General features: G+C 40.0%; 1 protein-coding gene across 1 annotated transcript in view; it reads left to right on the forward strand.

The window, feature by feature from the left end:
* The window catches only part of DOCK10 (dedicator of cytokinesis 10), a 168,901-nt gene extending 158,449 nt beyond the window's left edge, over positions 1–10,452 (forward strand). The window contains exons 51-57 of the mRNA XM_056849317.1: positions 4,291–4,437; positions 4,967–5,177; positions 5,850–6,040; positions 6,641–6,741; positions 7,093–7,231; positions 8,668–8,743; positions 10,334–10,452. Coding sequence (XP_056705295.1) covers positions 4,291–4,437; positions 4,967–5,177; positions 5,850–6,040; positions 6,641–6,741; positions 7,093–7,231; positions 8,668–8,743; positions 10,334–10,401 — 933 coding nt within the window. The 3' untranslated portion in view covers positions 10,402–10,452. The remainder of the gene's footprint in view (positions 1–4,290; positions 4,438–4,966; positions 5,178–5,849; positions 6,041–6,640; positions 6,742–7,092; positions 7,232–8,667; positions 8,744–10,333) is intronic.
* Positions 10,453–13,692: the final 3,240 nt, after the last annotated feature.

A 13,692-nucleotide genomic window follows, 5' to 3' on the forward strand; every position in this document is an offset into this window, starting at 1 on the left:
CTTTCATACCTTTAGCAAATTCATTTCCCAGCAAGCAGCATGCTTCTATACTCAGCAAAGCAGGTATGAGCAAGAATGGGGAGATGGAATACAGGAAGAAGAAGAGTTGGTTTTTATATGCCGACTTTCTCTACCACTTAAGGGAGACTCAAACCGGCTTACAATCACCTTCCCTTCCCCTCCCCTCAACAGACACCCTGTGAAGTAGGTGGGGCTGAGAGAGCTCTAAGAGAACTGTGACTGGCCCAAGGTCACCCAGCTGGCTTCATGTGTAGGAATGGGGAAACAAATCCAGTTCACCAGATTAGCCTCCGCTGCTCATATGGAGAAGTGGGAGTGTTTTGCATCATTTTGGGTGTCCCTAAACTGACCTGTAACAGCTAGATCTAGGTATAATTTTGGTTCAGGTAAGTCCAAATGCACGTCCTTACTTGGAAGTAAGCCTAAGCAAGTTCAACAGGACTGACTTTCTAGTAAACAAGAGTCCCGTGGTAACGTTTACTGGGATTTCTTTATTATTACTATTACTAGATTTAGTGTACATTTTCCTCACAATATCTTCTCCTGTCTGGGTGGGGAACTGAGGCTAAGAGACAGTAGCTTCATTGATTAAAAGTGTCATTGAATTAACCCACATTGATTTCCATGTCCCTCAGTTAACCAGGCGAGTTGGCCTGGAATACGGGCCACCATTTTCATGTCCTGGGGAGCCTTCCTGGGCCTAACATGGGGCCTAACAGGGGATGTCAGCTGGTGGTTTCTTCAGCTGCCACCTCATGTAAGAAATGGTCCTACTGTTAACACATCCCCATTAGGACCAATGTTATCAGTTTTACAGAGTTAGCACTCTGCTTTCAAGAACATAATGACAGTGTTAAAGGAGACATTACTTTTTTTTTTTTTTTGCAGCCCAACTAAATTTTAGTTCAGTACTACCAGATATGTAAAAGATGTGTATGTTTCACAGAATCAAGACATAAACAGAATGCTTTTGAACCATTTTGTTTATAACGTAAGATTAAGTGAAGCATTCTCCCTTAAATTAATGCATACTGAGCTTCAGTGTACAGTTTTGCATAGCCAAAACACACAGAGCATTCTCCACTGTGCATAGATGTGATGCCTCATCACAGCAGGAGGGCATAACAGGACCTTGTTTCTTTCCTGCCCACTCAGCCTGCATGTGCAGATGTGCAGGCAACTTTCACATCAGACTATAACATGGAACGAGTGACCGGTGCACGCCTCTCAAAATACTCACCCAGCCCACTCAGTCAAGGAATGCACACAAAGAAGGATTGTGCCCGTGCGATAACTGTTTTATTAAAATCTCTCTTGTATAATTTTAGCTTTATGTTCTTCCATCATTCCCTCTATTAAAATTCTATATATTTTAGATAATAATCCATTTTAATTTTAATGGGATCAGGTTTACCTTTGTCAGGTATACAAAGAGTCTTTAATTGTGGCTCCAGCCGCAGCATTTCAGATGCCAAAAATCTTTCATCAGAATGTGAAAATCTAGATATGAATGAAGCCCAGTTATTTCAATTTTTGCATTTTATAAGGACATATTTCCTAAGGCATGGGGCAAGTTTTTAAATTCTTTGTGAGACTGTTAGCATGCTTGCAAACAACTAAATAATCTTAATATACACAGTCATTGCAAAATAATATATAGCATTTTCTTATCTCCTTTATGTTTATATAACTTCTCAGCTATCCATGATCACTTAAAGTATAACTGGAGTTCAGTGCAAGCAGAGATGTACAGATAGTCTTTTACGAGTGAGATAAGAACCTCTGCCATCTTTGAAATGCAAAATGAATGCTAAATCTCTGTTCACACAGGACTTCCCAACATGCTTTAGCAAGAACTTCAATAAGAGCATATGGAGCATTCTACAGTTTTGTAGGAGGTGGGAGATGGCTTGATACTCATTCAATATTCTGAGTCTATAGGGTTACCAACCTCCAGGTAATAGCTGGAGATTTCCTGCTATTACAACTGATCTCCAGCCGATAGAGATCAGTTTCCCTGGAGAAAATGGCCGCTTTGGCAATTGGACTCTATGGCATTGAAGTCCCTCCCCTCCCCAAACCCTGCCTTTCTCAGTCTCAGCCCCAAACACCTCCCACCGGTGGCGAAGAGGGACCTGGCAACCCTATATGTCTATATTATAGCCCCACAACATACTGAGTCACTCACATCCAATGGCCTTGAACCAGCTACAGAGGCCTGGTCTACACATGCAGGAGAATGAGGTTGTAATGGGGTGGCCAAGTGCTGAGTAGCTAGAATGGACTGTAACACTTGAGACTGCAGGCAAGGGATCATGTTTTCCAAAGTTCCCACAACATTAATAATTGCCTATGAGTGCAAAACTAGCATGGCATGTGGAGGGCAACCTAGGCTCTTTGACTTGCAGGGATTTTTACAGAGGAGAGGGTTAAGAATATGACCCCCCCCCCAAGCACTCACACACAAAGACAGTCTCACGTAGTATAGCCTCTGATATCTTCTCAGAATTCTACCACCTCATTTTGCTGCCAGCATTGACCAAGTCATGTTAGCAGTATTATATTGGGGTGTTTGTTTGGATATGCTGAAAAGGATTGCCAGCCTCCAGGTGCTAACATAACCAATTAAACACAGCTGGTGTATAACAAGGTGTATTGGGTGCATTAAATGACAAACAATAATAACAAAGACAAGAAACTATATACAATACTCTATGAATAGTCCACCAGGGGTACTAGTATCACAAGTTCAAGGACGTGTGAGTAGGGAGGAAATCTTCATAACAAAGTTGCAAGGGAAATCTTCATAACAAAGTAGCAAGGGAGACGATCGTTTCTATTCTTCTTCAGCCCCGTTTAGTTGAAGTCATATCAATTACAAAAATATTCCATACTCCCATAGGGATGAAAAAACAACTATGTAGAATATAAGTAATAAGGTTCCAATTCAGGATACATCATTTCAAAAACATAGTTGTACAGACAGGTTCAGCCGTTTCCTTCGGGATACAAAAAGTAACCCTGGTGGACTATTCATAAAGTATTGTATATAGTTTCTTGTCTTTGTTATTGTAGTTTGTAATTTAATGCACCCAGTACACCTTTGTACACCTTTGTACACCAGCTTTGTTTAATTGGTTGTATTAGCCTCTCCTGTACTCATTTCCTTACCGGTGGTATCAGTACAGAGGTGTTTATTTTGGTTGCTCAACCTCCAGGTGCTGGCTGAAGATTTCCTGGGATTACAACTGATCTCCAAGTGACAGATAAGTTCATCTGGATAAAATGGTCACTTGAGAAAGTGGACTCTATGGCTTATACCTCATATGGCTGAATTTATGTTACTAATCAAAAGCAGGGGGAGGTGCTGTTCAGCTCAGCAAAGTCTGTGAAGAAGTAGATCTGTGCTGTGGAGTAGAGAAGAGACAACTATTATGAGTCCTCAGACCGGTATGGGATCTCTCAAGGTCCGTGACATTTTGAACAAGATTCAAAGCTTTATTGCCACCTTGCTTGTATCTCAGTCACGACAGGCTAGATGGTCCACTGAAGGGAATGGAGACTCTCGTAACAAGGACATGCTTCAGCCAGCAGGGCTGCAGGACAGGGGTCAAGTGTAAAACCTCATTTGCACCTACTTCTTACAAGGGAAACAGGTTTCAGTTTTTATTACATCTGTAGCTTTCGGGTAAGCTGAGTTGCGCCAGGGGGACAGTTCATCCGGCTATCAATGCCAGCTTTCCTGGCATATTGAATTAGAACAACCCTCTTCACAAGAGTCTAACTAGCTGACCATATTCCTTTCAGTAGGCCACAACTACATTAAACTCAGCTACCAGTGTTTGCTTTTTTAATTTCCTTCAGGCTGCAGCAGTGCCTTTGACTTGCAGAGCAACTGTTCATTTCAATGCCATTTAGACCGGCTACTAGATTTCACCACAGGGTGGCAGTCTCCCCACGGAAGAGGAATGCAATAATATTACTGACTAATCCTTTACTCTCCCAAGATGTTTTGCGTCAATATGAGGGTTGTGTCCTACTGCTAAAAGTTTCATCCTGTGCTAATACAGAGTGTGGTTTTAATGCATTCCATTCGTCCATTGTGCACAAGCTGCAGCCTTCGTGAAAGTCCAGGGAGAGTGGTGGTGGTTATCTTAAGTGGTTAGATGGGTTACACCTCCATCTGCGCTACATTGCTTGACACATGGCTAGCTTATTGTACTTGGTTTACTCTCATTGCTACGGTTTGTGTGTGTTTTTTTAAATCAGGGCTTCTTTGAAGAGGAGGAGGGTAAGGAGTACATCTACAAAGAGCCCAAACTAACAGGCCTGTCTGAGATTTCCCAGAGATTGCTGAAGCTTTATGCAGATAAGTTTGGAGCAGACAATGTGAAAATAATTCAAGACTCCAACAAGGTATGGAAAAAAATAGTCTCCCAACTCCAGACATTTTTGGTTTGTTTCTAGGCACAGGGCTGCATAGGGAACACAGGATGGTATTCCTAGAATCTTCCACAGGAATTTAGATTGTACTTTTTCAACATCCTGATTGAAAGCGTAGATCCAAATTGGAATTCCATATAGAAGTTGGGAAGGTAGCTTATCATTGAAGACCCTAAGAACAGCTGGAGTCTCCCATCTCCAAACTCAATCTGTTTGGACAGTTCTCATACACAAGTCCAATTGAAATGAATGGAAGCTGTACAAAAATGTGATAGAAGCCCCCCCCCTTTTTTTTTTTTTTTACTGAATTGAGGAACTGCCATCAAAAAAGACCTTCCTTGGGGATTTGTGTCCCTCTCCCTCTACTGTGAAGGGGCTTCTTGCATGATATCTGGTACTCAATATAGAGTACCCAAGTAGAATGGTATGTGCACCTGTCCACATCAGTATTTAATAGTATTCAGCATTCAAGTTCTAAGTGGTTTTGTTTCATTCCAAACAGGTTAATCCCAAAGACTTAGATCCAAAGTATGCCTATATCCAAGTGACCTACGTCACACCTTTCTTTGAGGAGAAAGAAGCCGAAGAGCGGAAGACTGACTTTGAAATGCATCATAACATCAACCGCTTTGTTTTTGAAACCCCATTCACACTGTCGGGAAAGAAGCATGGAGGGGTAGAAGAGCAATGCAAGAGGCGAACCATCCTGACAAGTACGCATGTTGCTGCATTATTTAGTGTGCTGAGAAGTGACTGAAGGTTAGCTTTGGAATTGTCAGAGGTTATGTTCAGGGTTCATTTCGGAACTCACGGCACACTCCTCCGCTCTCTTGTCAAGAAGAAAACCCCATTGACTACAGTGTGACTTACTTCTGAATAAGCCTGCATAAGATTGTGCTGTCAGTCAACTATCTAGACATTTTTATACAGAACATCTTGTCTTGACCAAAAGTTATTTATTGTGTGTGTGTGGAGGGGGGGGGATAATTCATTAAGCAAGGCTTTTTAAAAACTCATTCATTTTTGGGAAGATCATTGAGATTCCTTTGCAATTCATCACATTTCTTCATTTGCTTTATAATTCATAGGAGAATTAATGAATTATAAATGCCAGACTTCAAAATAGGAAGGACATAATTCTTATACTTCAAGAATATGAAAAACTCAGATGTATGGCACTTTAGTCCATATTAATTTTATCAATGTTCAGAACAGAAAAAAATATATAGAAAGTTCATCATGGATTTGTTGCCTGGGTGAATCTTAGATTTCTTGCAGTTATATGTGTGAGGTTAATATGCTGTCTCTTTCATAGAGTGAACACTGTGGTAGGGGAATTTTCCTTAAATTGGTGTCTCTCTCTCTCTCTCTCTCTTTGAGTGCAGCCAGCCATTTATTTCCTTACGTGAAGAAGAGAATACAAGTCATAAGCCAAGTGAGCACAGAACTGAATCCCATCGAAGTAGCGATTGATGAGATGTCTAAAAAGATTTCAGAACTCAACCAGCTGTGCGCAATGGAAGAAGTGGATATGATTAGGCTACAGCTGAAACTGCAAGGGAGTGTCAGTGTCAAGGTGAATATGGCTCGATCCTCCATTGGGGTTTAATGTTTTTGACAATTCACAGTATAGAACAAAATCCCCCTTATTCCCCCCTCCCCCCCAAAAAAAACCCTATATGTTGTTATTCAGTTTTCTACTAAGAAAGGGTGCCTTTTTGCAATCCCTGGGCCGTATGCTGCCTTAAACACATCATCTGCTTTATAGCCTGAGACTGAAATGTTCAGCTGTCTTCACCATCTGAAGTGAGTCTGGTATGTAGCAGAGTTCATACTTCGTGGCAGGGTAGGACTATCAAAAGGTTCAGCTGGTGAATCAGTTGTCATTGCAAGAGTGCACTGAAGTCTTTGTTGACACTGAAAAACCGATGGTAGACCTCAAAAGGTCTGTTCATAGCACAGCAGATCTGACCTTCAAATATGGGAACTGTTCACATGAACTTATAAAGGTGTCTCATACCTTTGGTCCCATGACCAGAATGGCCTTTCCCAGCATCTGCTATCTGGAGATGCTAGGGACTGAACTTGGAACCTTCTGTGTGCAACGTATATGCTCTGCCACGGAGCCGCAGCTCTTCTTTTGCTTTGTCCTTCATTATAATGTTTTATCTGACAGGTCAATGCAGGACCAATGGCATATGCTCGAGCTTTCCTTGAGGAAACCAATGCTAAGAAATATCCAGACAACCAAGTTAAACTTCTGAAGGAAATCTTCAGGTAAGGCTTCTTGTTCCAGAGATGGCAAGACATTTGCAGCACAATCCAAAGCAGAGTTACACCCTTCTAAGGTGAATGAAGTCAGTGGGCTTACAACAATGTGATTCTGTTTAGGATTGCATTTCAGATGGTAAATAAGGAGGTGAAAAGGAAGTTCTTTGTCTTTAAGACAAATTCTAATGAAGAAGTAGGCTGTAATATCAGAATCACACTTTTTATTCACATGGGAGGGGCGGGAATCTGCGTGTTTCCATTGTAATTATCCTGATTTAATCCATAATTAGATAAGAAATGAGTTTTCTGGCTTCATTGACTGGACATTATAGATTTGATGTATTCTGTGCTGTGTAGGCAGTTTGCAGAAGCCTGTGGACAAGCCCTTGAAGTCAACGAGCGCCTTATTAAGGAGGACCAGTTAGAATATCAGGAAGAAATGAAATCTCATTACAAGGATATGCTCAACGAGCTTTCTGAAGTTATGAATGAACAGGTTTGACATTCTGATTTAACCTTTCATACCTAGTTTCTTAACCTCATTTCTCTGATGCCAAATATGCACATGTTTTTGGGTGACTCCAGAAAAAAGTCTAGCAGATCAGTCAATCTTTCAATGAGAATCTCACTCCAATTCACGTAAGATCAACTAAGAGTGGAGAGGGGAGACACCACAGGTCTGATAGAAAAACAAACCTGGACTTTCTATCATGCTCCACAACATGTTTTCCTTCCCTGCTGTCTCCCCACCTTTGCATGTACACAGACACATGCCCCCCCATTTTGTCTTTTTCTTTTTCTCCTTTTAAACATTCTGCCTTGTAAACTTGAAAGGTTGCTCACTACTTTACACCTTTCTAATTGGAATTGATCAGGAAAGTATTCAAGGACCCTTTTCAGCATTAAAGTCATTTTAAAAGTGCCCTATCCTGGAGTTAAAAGAGTTCAGAATTACTTATACTGTTGATGATACAAATACCCAGAGCCACAAGCTTGGGCACATTAAATCCTCTGAAATGTACATTTCACATATATTTTTTATTTTAAACATGATTTATTTCTTTTAGCCTTGCTACTATTATTAAGTCACAAAATATCTCCTACAGTTTACAGTCCTCGTTGCATTAATCATTATTTTGATACCCATATGGGTTGCTTGAGGGGAAAGATGTCTTTGTTCAGCTCAGCCCCCAGTATTCAACCCCTGCAAGACCTATACCACAAGCTGAGTCCTTGCTGATTCTCCAGCAACATGCCACATAAAAATGTGAGCCTAACAGGGTCAGTACAGCTAGTTCAAAGTGTGGCGCTGGCATCAAGTTTCCCTACACTTTAAGTTAGCTTGAACGATTGCAGGAGAAATTCCTGCATACCTTTTGTCACCGTACATACGATCCATTGAACTAAGGAGTACTCTGAAGAACTTGAGGGCAAAATTAAAAAAAAAAACTATTAAAACATTCATAAAGAAGTAATTTGGAAAGTTTTGGTCATTTATTCTAAATTAAGTGGTATAGGCCTAACCGGTACACTGCATTTCTTATGTGTTGTGTCCATCTGAAAGTATTTCACAACCAGTGTCCTTACAGATGGTCTCTGGGACCATGCACTTGTTTGGAGTTGGTAAAATCTCCTTGTGGTGACTTTACTAATCACTTTGAAGGAAGATGTCTGCTTATTGAATGAAGGAACCCTCCCGTGATGAGAGGGCACATTCACTATTCCAAAGCAAACCCATAGCTCAAACCATGTATTAACTGTTCAGCTAATACAGTAAAATCACCTGATAGTGACTTTGTCATGTGAACATGTGACCAGTTTCATGTTTTCTCATGAGGCCATCGGAGTTCAGTGTTTCTCATTTGTGGCATTGTTTGTTTCTCCACTGATAGTGACACCTTCATCAACATGTTTTCTCTCTTTTTCTGGCAGCTCTGTCATGGTCAATGCTTATACAACTTCTCTGCTTCACTGTCTAACATTTCCCTCAATACTATAGCCAAAAGTGGTATGTTGGTTTTCTTTATGTCTAAATGTTATTTTACTGTCCCATTCTCTCACTTGCTAGTATTCCACGTTGATTGACTTCAAACATTTATCAAGGATATTATCTCTAATTTACTGTTGTTTAGCATTAGACTGAAGAGCAATCGTTTCTTTTAAGGAGCATGGAAACTTCATGGATAACTTTGGCCCCTTTTCCCATGTTCAGCTTCTCAGCCTGAATATTTGTTATGAATCCTTGCAATGCATATACTTTTTAAACCTCCTGTAACTAAAAACCACATATATGATGAAAACACATCACACTGGGGCAGGTTCATAGATATTTGCACAGTGACTCAATGCAGATGATCCTCCAAAGTACGTTAAAAAAAAAAAGACGACACAGGCTCACACACAAGCTCTTCCTTCCCCCTCCCTTCTGTTTCACCATGTCAGAGGGATGGAAGGTGGTGTACTGATGCCTTAAATAAACCCTTACCTGCCTGCCCCTCATGTTGTGCACCTGCTTGCATGAGTCCACCCCATGGGCCATCAGCAGACCTCACCCCGCCAATACTCTTGGTGGGCTGTTGCATGGGCAGAGCAGAATTATTTTCCATTTCCTTTTTAGAGCCAACTGTACTTGCTGTAACATCCAAATCAGCAAATTGTGGTTAATATTTCCTTTCCAAACCAGAGACCTGGAACTACCAGAAGATTTCCACTTGCGCTAGGGCCCTTCCACAAGCAGAAATGTGAAAAAAGTCATGCTAGCCCCTTGCACTGTTAAACATAGCATATCCCAAACTATTTTTCCACCTGCTCAAGACATTGTGCCAGCAATTTTTGGGTACTATAATGTATTTATTTACTTCATTTATACCCCACCTTTCTCCCCAATAGGAACCCACAGTGGCTTTACATCACTCTTCTTCCCTCTATTTTATCCTTACAATACACCTGTGAAGTAGATTAGGCTGAGACTGTGTAACTGGCCCAAGGTCACCCAGCAAGCTGACCTGGGAGAATGTTAATTTGATCCTGGGTCTCCCAGATCCTTGTCCAATGCTCTAACCACTACACCACACTGGCTTGTACTTTAAGCTATAAGGCGGAAAGTACTAGGTGTTGTACAAGATATTATACAAGCAGAACTGTGCTAAGTCTGTTTACATTTCCACGTGTGCATCATTGGATCCAAGCCAGAATCCAAAACACTTTTCAAAATATGATTTCTTGATTCTGGTTTGGAGGGATGGTTGATTGGAACATCACAAAAAACTATGGTTAGCATTAATAAGAGAAAGGAAATTAGAAGAGAAAGGGAAGGAGCAAATGAACGAGTGTACACTTCATTTCTGATCTTCTTCCAGGAGCACTTCAAATAAGCTTCAGGAGGGGGGAGGTGTGAATTATCTAGAAACATTCCTTTATCATAGTTTGCTTCCATTTCATCTGGTGGGTACTTAAATCACTAACACAAGGTACCTGCCCATTATGATTCTTGGAAATAAAATTTAGAATGAGTATATTGAATATGCTAAGTCACCACTGACGATATTCCACAAATTTTGGCTTATTTTATCAGTCTTGTGTTTACTGTTTTTAAAAGATCATGTACAAGGAGGATTCTGCAAAGCAACAAGGAGTGGAACAACCTTATTCCCATGCAATCAGTAAAACAATCACCGCCCCACCCGGACCCCCAGTATTCTCAAATACTGACATCTGATGGATGGACTTGCCTTTGAATAGACCAGAAGATAACTTGGAGAAGATTTTGGATGAGAGTTTGGGCAAATCATGAAGAATTAGTAAAAACAAAATGCGATATGTTGTTTTAATTTATTGAACATTTTCAGTGTTATTTTTTATTGCCAGTTTGATTGGGAGGGATGTTATTGCCTTTCCTGGTATTTGCACATTTCCTATGGTTTTTTGCTAAAGCTCAGTCTTTATTAAACCAGACTGAACATGAAATTATCATTGGATATATAGTTTCGCAGCAAGCCTTATGTTTGCTGTAAATGGTAATATAATCTAATAATGAGTCCTAGTATACATATATTTTAAAGGTCAAAAGTGGATGTTTTATAACATTTAAGTATATTGCAATTGTAAATAGAAGATGTGTAAAATATGTCATTTTTACAAAAAGTTTAGTTAATAATTGACATTACTAAAATGTGGATAACATTTCAGATACAGCTATATTAAAATATTTGTCTACATGTAAAAAAATTGTCTAAGTATTTCCTTATGATATCGACTGATGTATTTATTAGCCTTTGAGAAAAAAGCATAGTTGCCCTAGAATCTGGCCCTGCAGAGGCGCTAGCCATAAGACTTTTCCATTGGCTCCTTTCTCCAAGGTATTTTCACCACATTTGCCATTGCCTTTCTTAGCTCACTGTCTGTAATTAGGGGAAATTGTTCCATCATTCACCTCCATAATATATATCATGTTGAATGAAAAATTTGCTTGCAATGAAAATCAGCCTGTGTTTCATTATCAGCTTCTCCCATGTGAGTAAATGAAAGGGACTAGACTTGACAGGATTGAGAACAGCTCTGCTTACCACTGAAGGAAGGTTTTTTTAAAAAAAAAAAAAGTATAGGTCCTTACTAAAACTCAGGGCTTGTGAAAATATTTTTGGCTACTTTTTTCCATTTTTCTGTAAGATCTTCTAGGACAGTGATGGCGAACCTTTTAGAGACCGAGTGCCCAAACTGCAACCCAAAACCCACTTATTTATCGCAAAGTGCCACATGGCAATTTAACCTGAATACTGAGGTTTTAGTTTAGAAAAAACAACACATACATTAACATCTTTTGCCTTAAAAGAAAAACACAATAACAGAGCTTTCAATGATACAAACAACTTTTTATTGAAAGGTAAAAGTTTGCATTTGGCATGCTTTTGAACAATTAATGTTTGTTCAAAGCCCCTAAGCTGGGCGGCGGGGAGTCCAGGGAAGGCACATGTGACGGCTGCTCAACTTACCCGCGCGTGCCCACAGAGTGCCAAGTCCGGCACGCGTGCCATAGGTTTGCCAACACAGTTCTTGGAGTTGCAAAAGTTGTGTTGCTAAGAAGCTATGTTTGTGTTTCTTAAATTTTTCCCGTGGGTCAAAGTCTATCTGGGCTAGTGTTATTTTTATGCTAAGAATAAAATATAGGGTTTTTTTTCCTTCTGTGACTAACCACATCACCCCATTTCCCACTCTCAGATGATATTAATTTGGAGCAGTTGCTTCCTAGTGTATGTGTGATACAGTGGCCTCATGCTCAATGAAGCCGGAAGCAGACACAATCCATACAGCCTTCCAAGCAGGAAGACAACCCAATAGGATGCTACTGCTGGCAGTACATTGTGGTCTCATAGCATTGGTCTGCACAATATGCAATATATATTGTACAACATGCCCTGACCTGGATAGTCCAGGCTAGTCCGATCTCAGCAGCTAAGCAGGGTTGGCCCTGGTTAGTATTTGGATGAGAGACTACCGAGGAATACCAGGGATGCTATGAAGAGGAAGATGCTATGAAGAGGAAGATATCAAAAACTTTTTGACAAGAAACAATGAGCTGTCAGACCATACTACAGGAATACAAGAAGAATCAACAGCCCAAGGAGCAATGGGTAAAGATTGTCATAGACAGGAGACCACTTCAAGAAAGCATACAGATGGCAACAGAAACTCCAGACAGAAGAAAAAGTTTTAAAAGAAAGGTTAAGAAAGCCGGAATACCAATTTGACTCTCAATATGGGAAATGGTGGGGGTAGAGGAAAAATGATATCAACTTAATTTTTTACTTGGGGGTATATAAAGTTTTTTAAGATCTAATCCATTTTATATGACAGAGATGAGTGACTGGAGAAAATTATGTTAATGTGTTTTGTTATGTCTCTGTTTTTATTTTTTAAATGATTTTTTTCCTTTTTTCTCTCTTTATTATTAATATTATATTATTATTGCTCATCGAAATATATTAAATAAGGGGAAAGTATAACATTAAAATAATGACTTATAAGGATTAGAAAATATTAATACAAAGGAGACACCAGATATTTGTAGGGAGGGAGGAAGTCGGTGGGGAAGTCAATTATAATTAATTATATTTAATACTGAAGACATACACCTAATAATTCTTTAATTTTTTATCGAGTCAAAGATTGGTATATAGGATGTATTGTCAAATGAGATGTATAGCAATTATTGAAAAATAATAAAAAATATATATTAAAAAAAAAGAGGCAGGCACTGGCAAACATCTCTTGCCTTGAAAGCCCTACGGGGGTCACCGCAAGTCATCTGCGAGTTGACAGCAATAAAGAATTGCGCAGTGTCTGTGTGGTGACTCAGGCTTAACGTTTGAGCTCACAATTTCTTGTTCTGTTTAATTGAGAGTATAAAGTGCTCAGCAAACAAAGTAATTAAGGATGAAATCCTATGCAAACGTGCCAAGTCAGATCATTGGTCTGTCTAGCTCACCACTGTTGTCTTGGATTAACAGCAGCTCTCAACAATTTTGGGCAAAGAAAGTTGTTTTCCAACACTTGCTGGCCATGACCCCTTAACAGGAGACCTCAAGGTCTGAACCTGGGACCTTCCAGATGTAAAGCAAGTGCTCTACCACTGGGCAAAGGCAGCTCCCCTGAGCACAGCAGGACATTTCTGAGTCAACATGCATGGGGGACAGCTCACTCATCAATCATAACGGGAATCAATTGTTCATATGCTTTAAGTGCAAACAATGCTAATGCTCACTGCTGTGGCCTAGAAGAATCTAATGGTTTGACTTGCATATTGAATTTCCTTCTGTCTGCCAAGTAAGGGAAGTAGTTATATCTTGGGTTGCAATTTATCTGGAGTTCAGCATGCTATTTCCTTGAAAACAGAATCTTCTCTGGACACTTTGGGGCTACTCTTGTGATGCTGGGAAAATGATCGAGGTTTCATTTATA

The sequence above is a fragment of the Euleptes europaea genome, chromosome 5 (assembly GCF_029931775.1).
Source record: "Euleptes europaea isolate rEulEur1 chromosome 5, rEulEur1.hap1, whole genome shotgun sequence".
Classification (NCBI taxonomy): Eukaryota; Metazoa; Chordata; class Lepidosauria; order Squamata; family Sphaerodactylidae; genus Euleptes; species Euleptes europaea.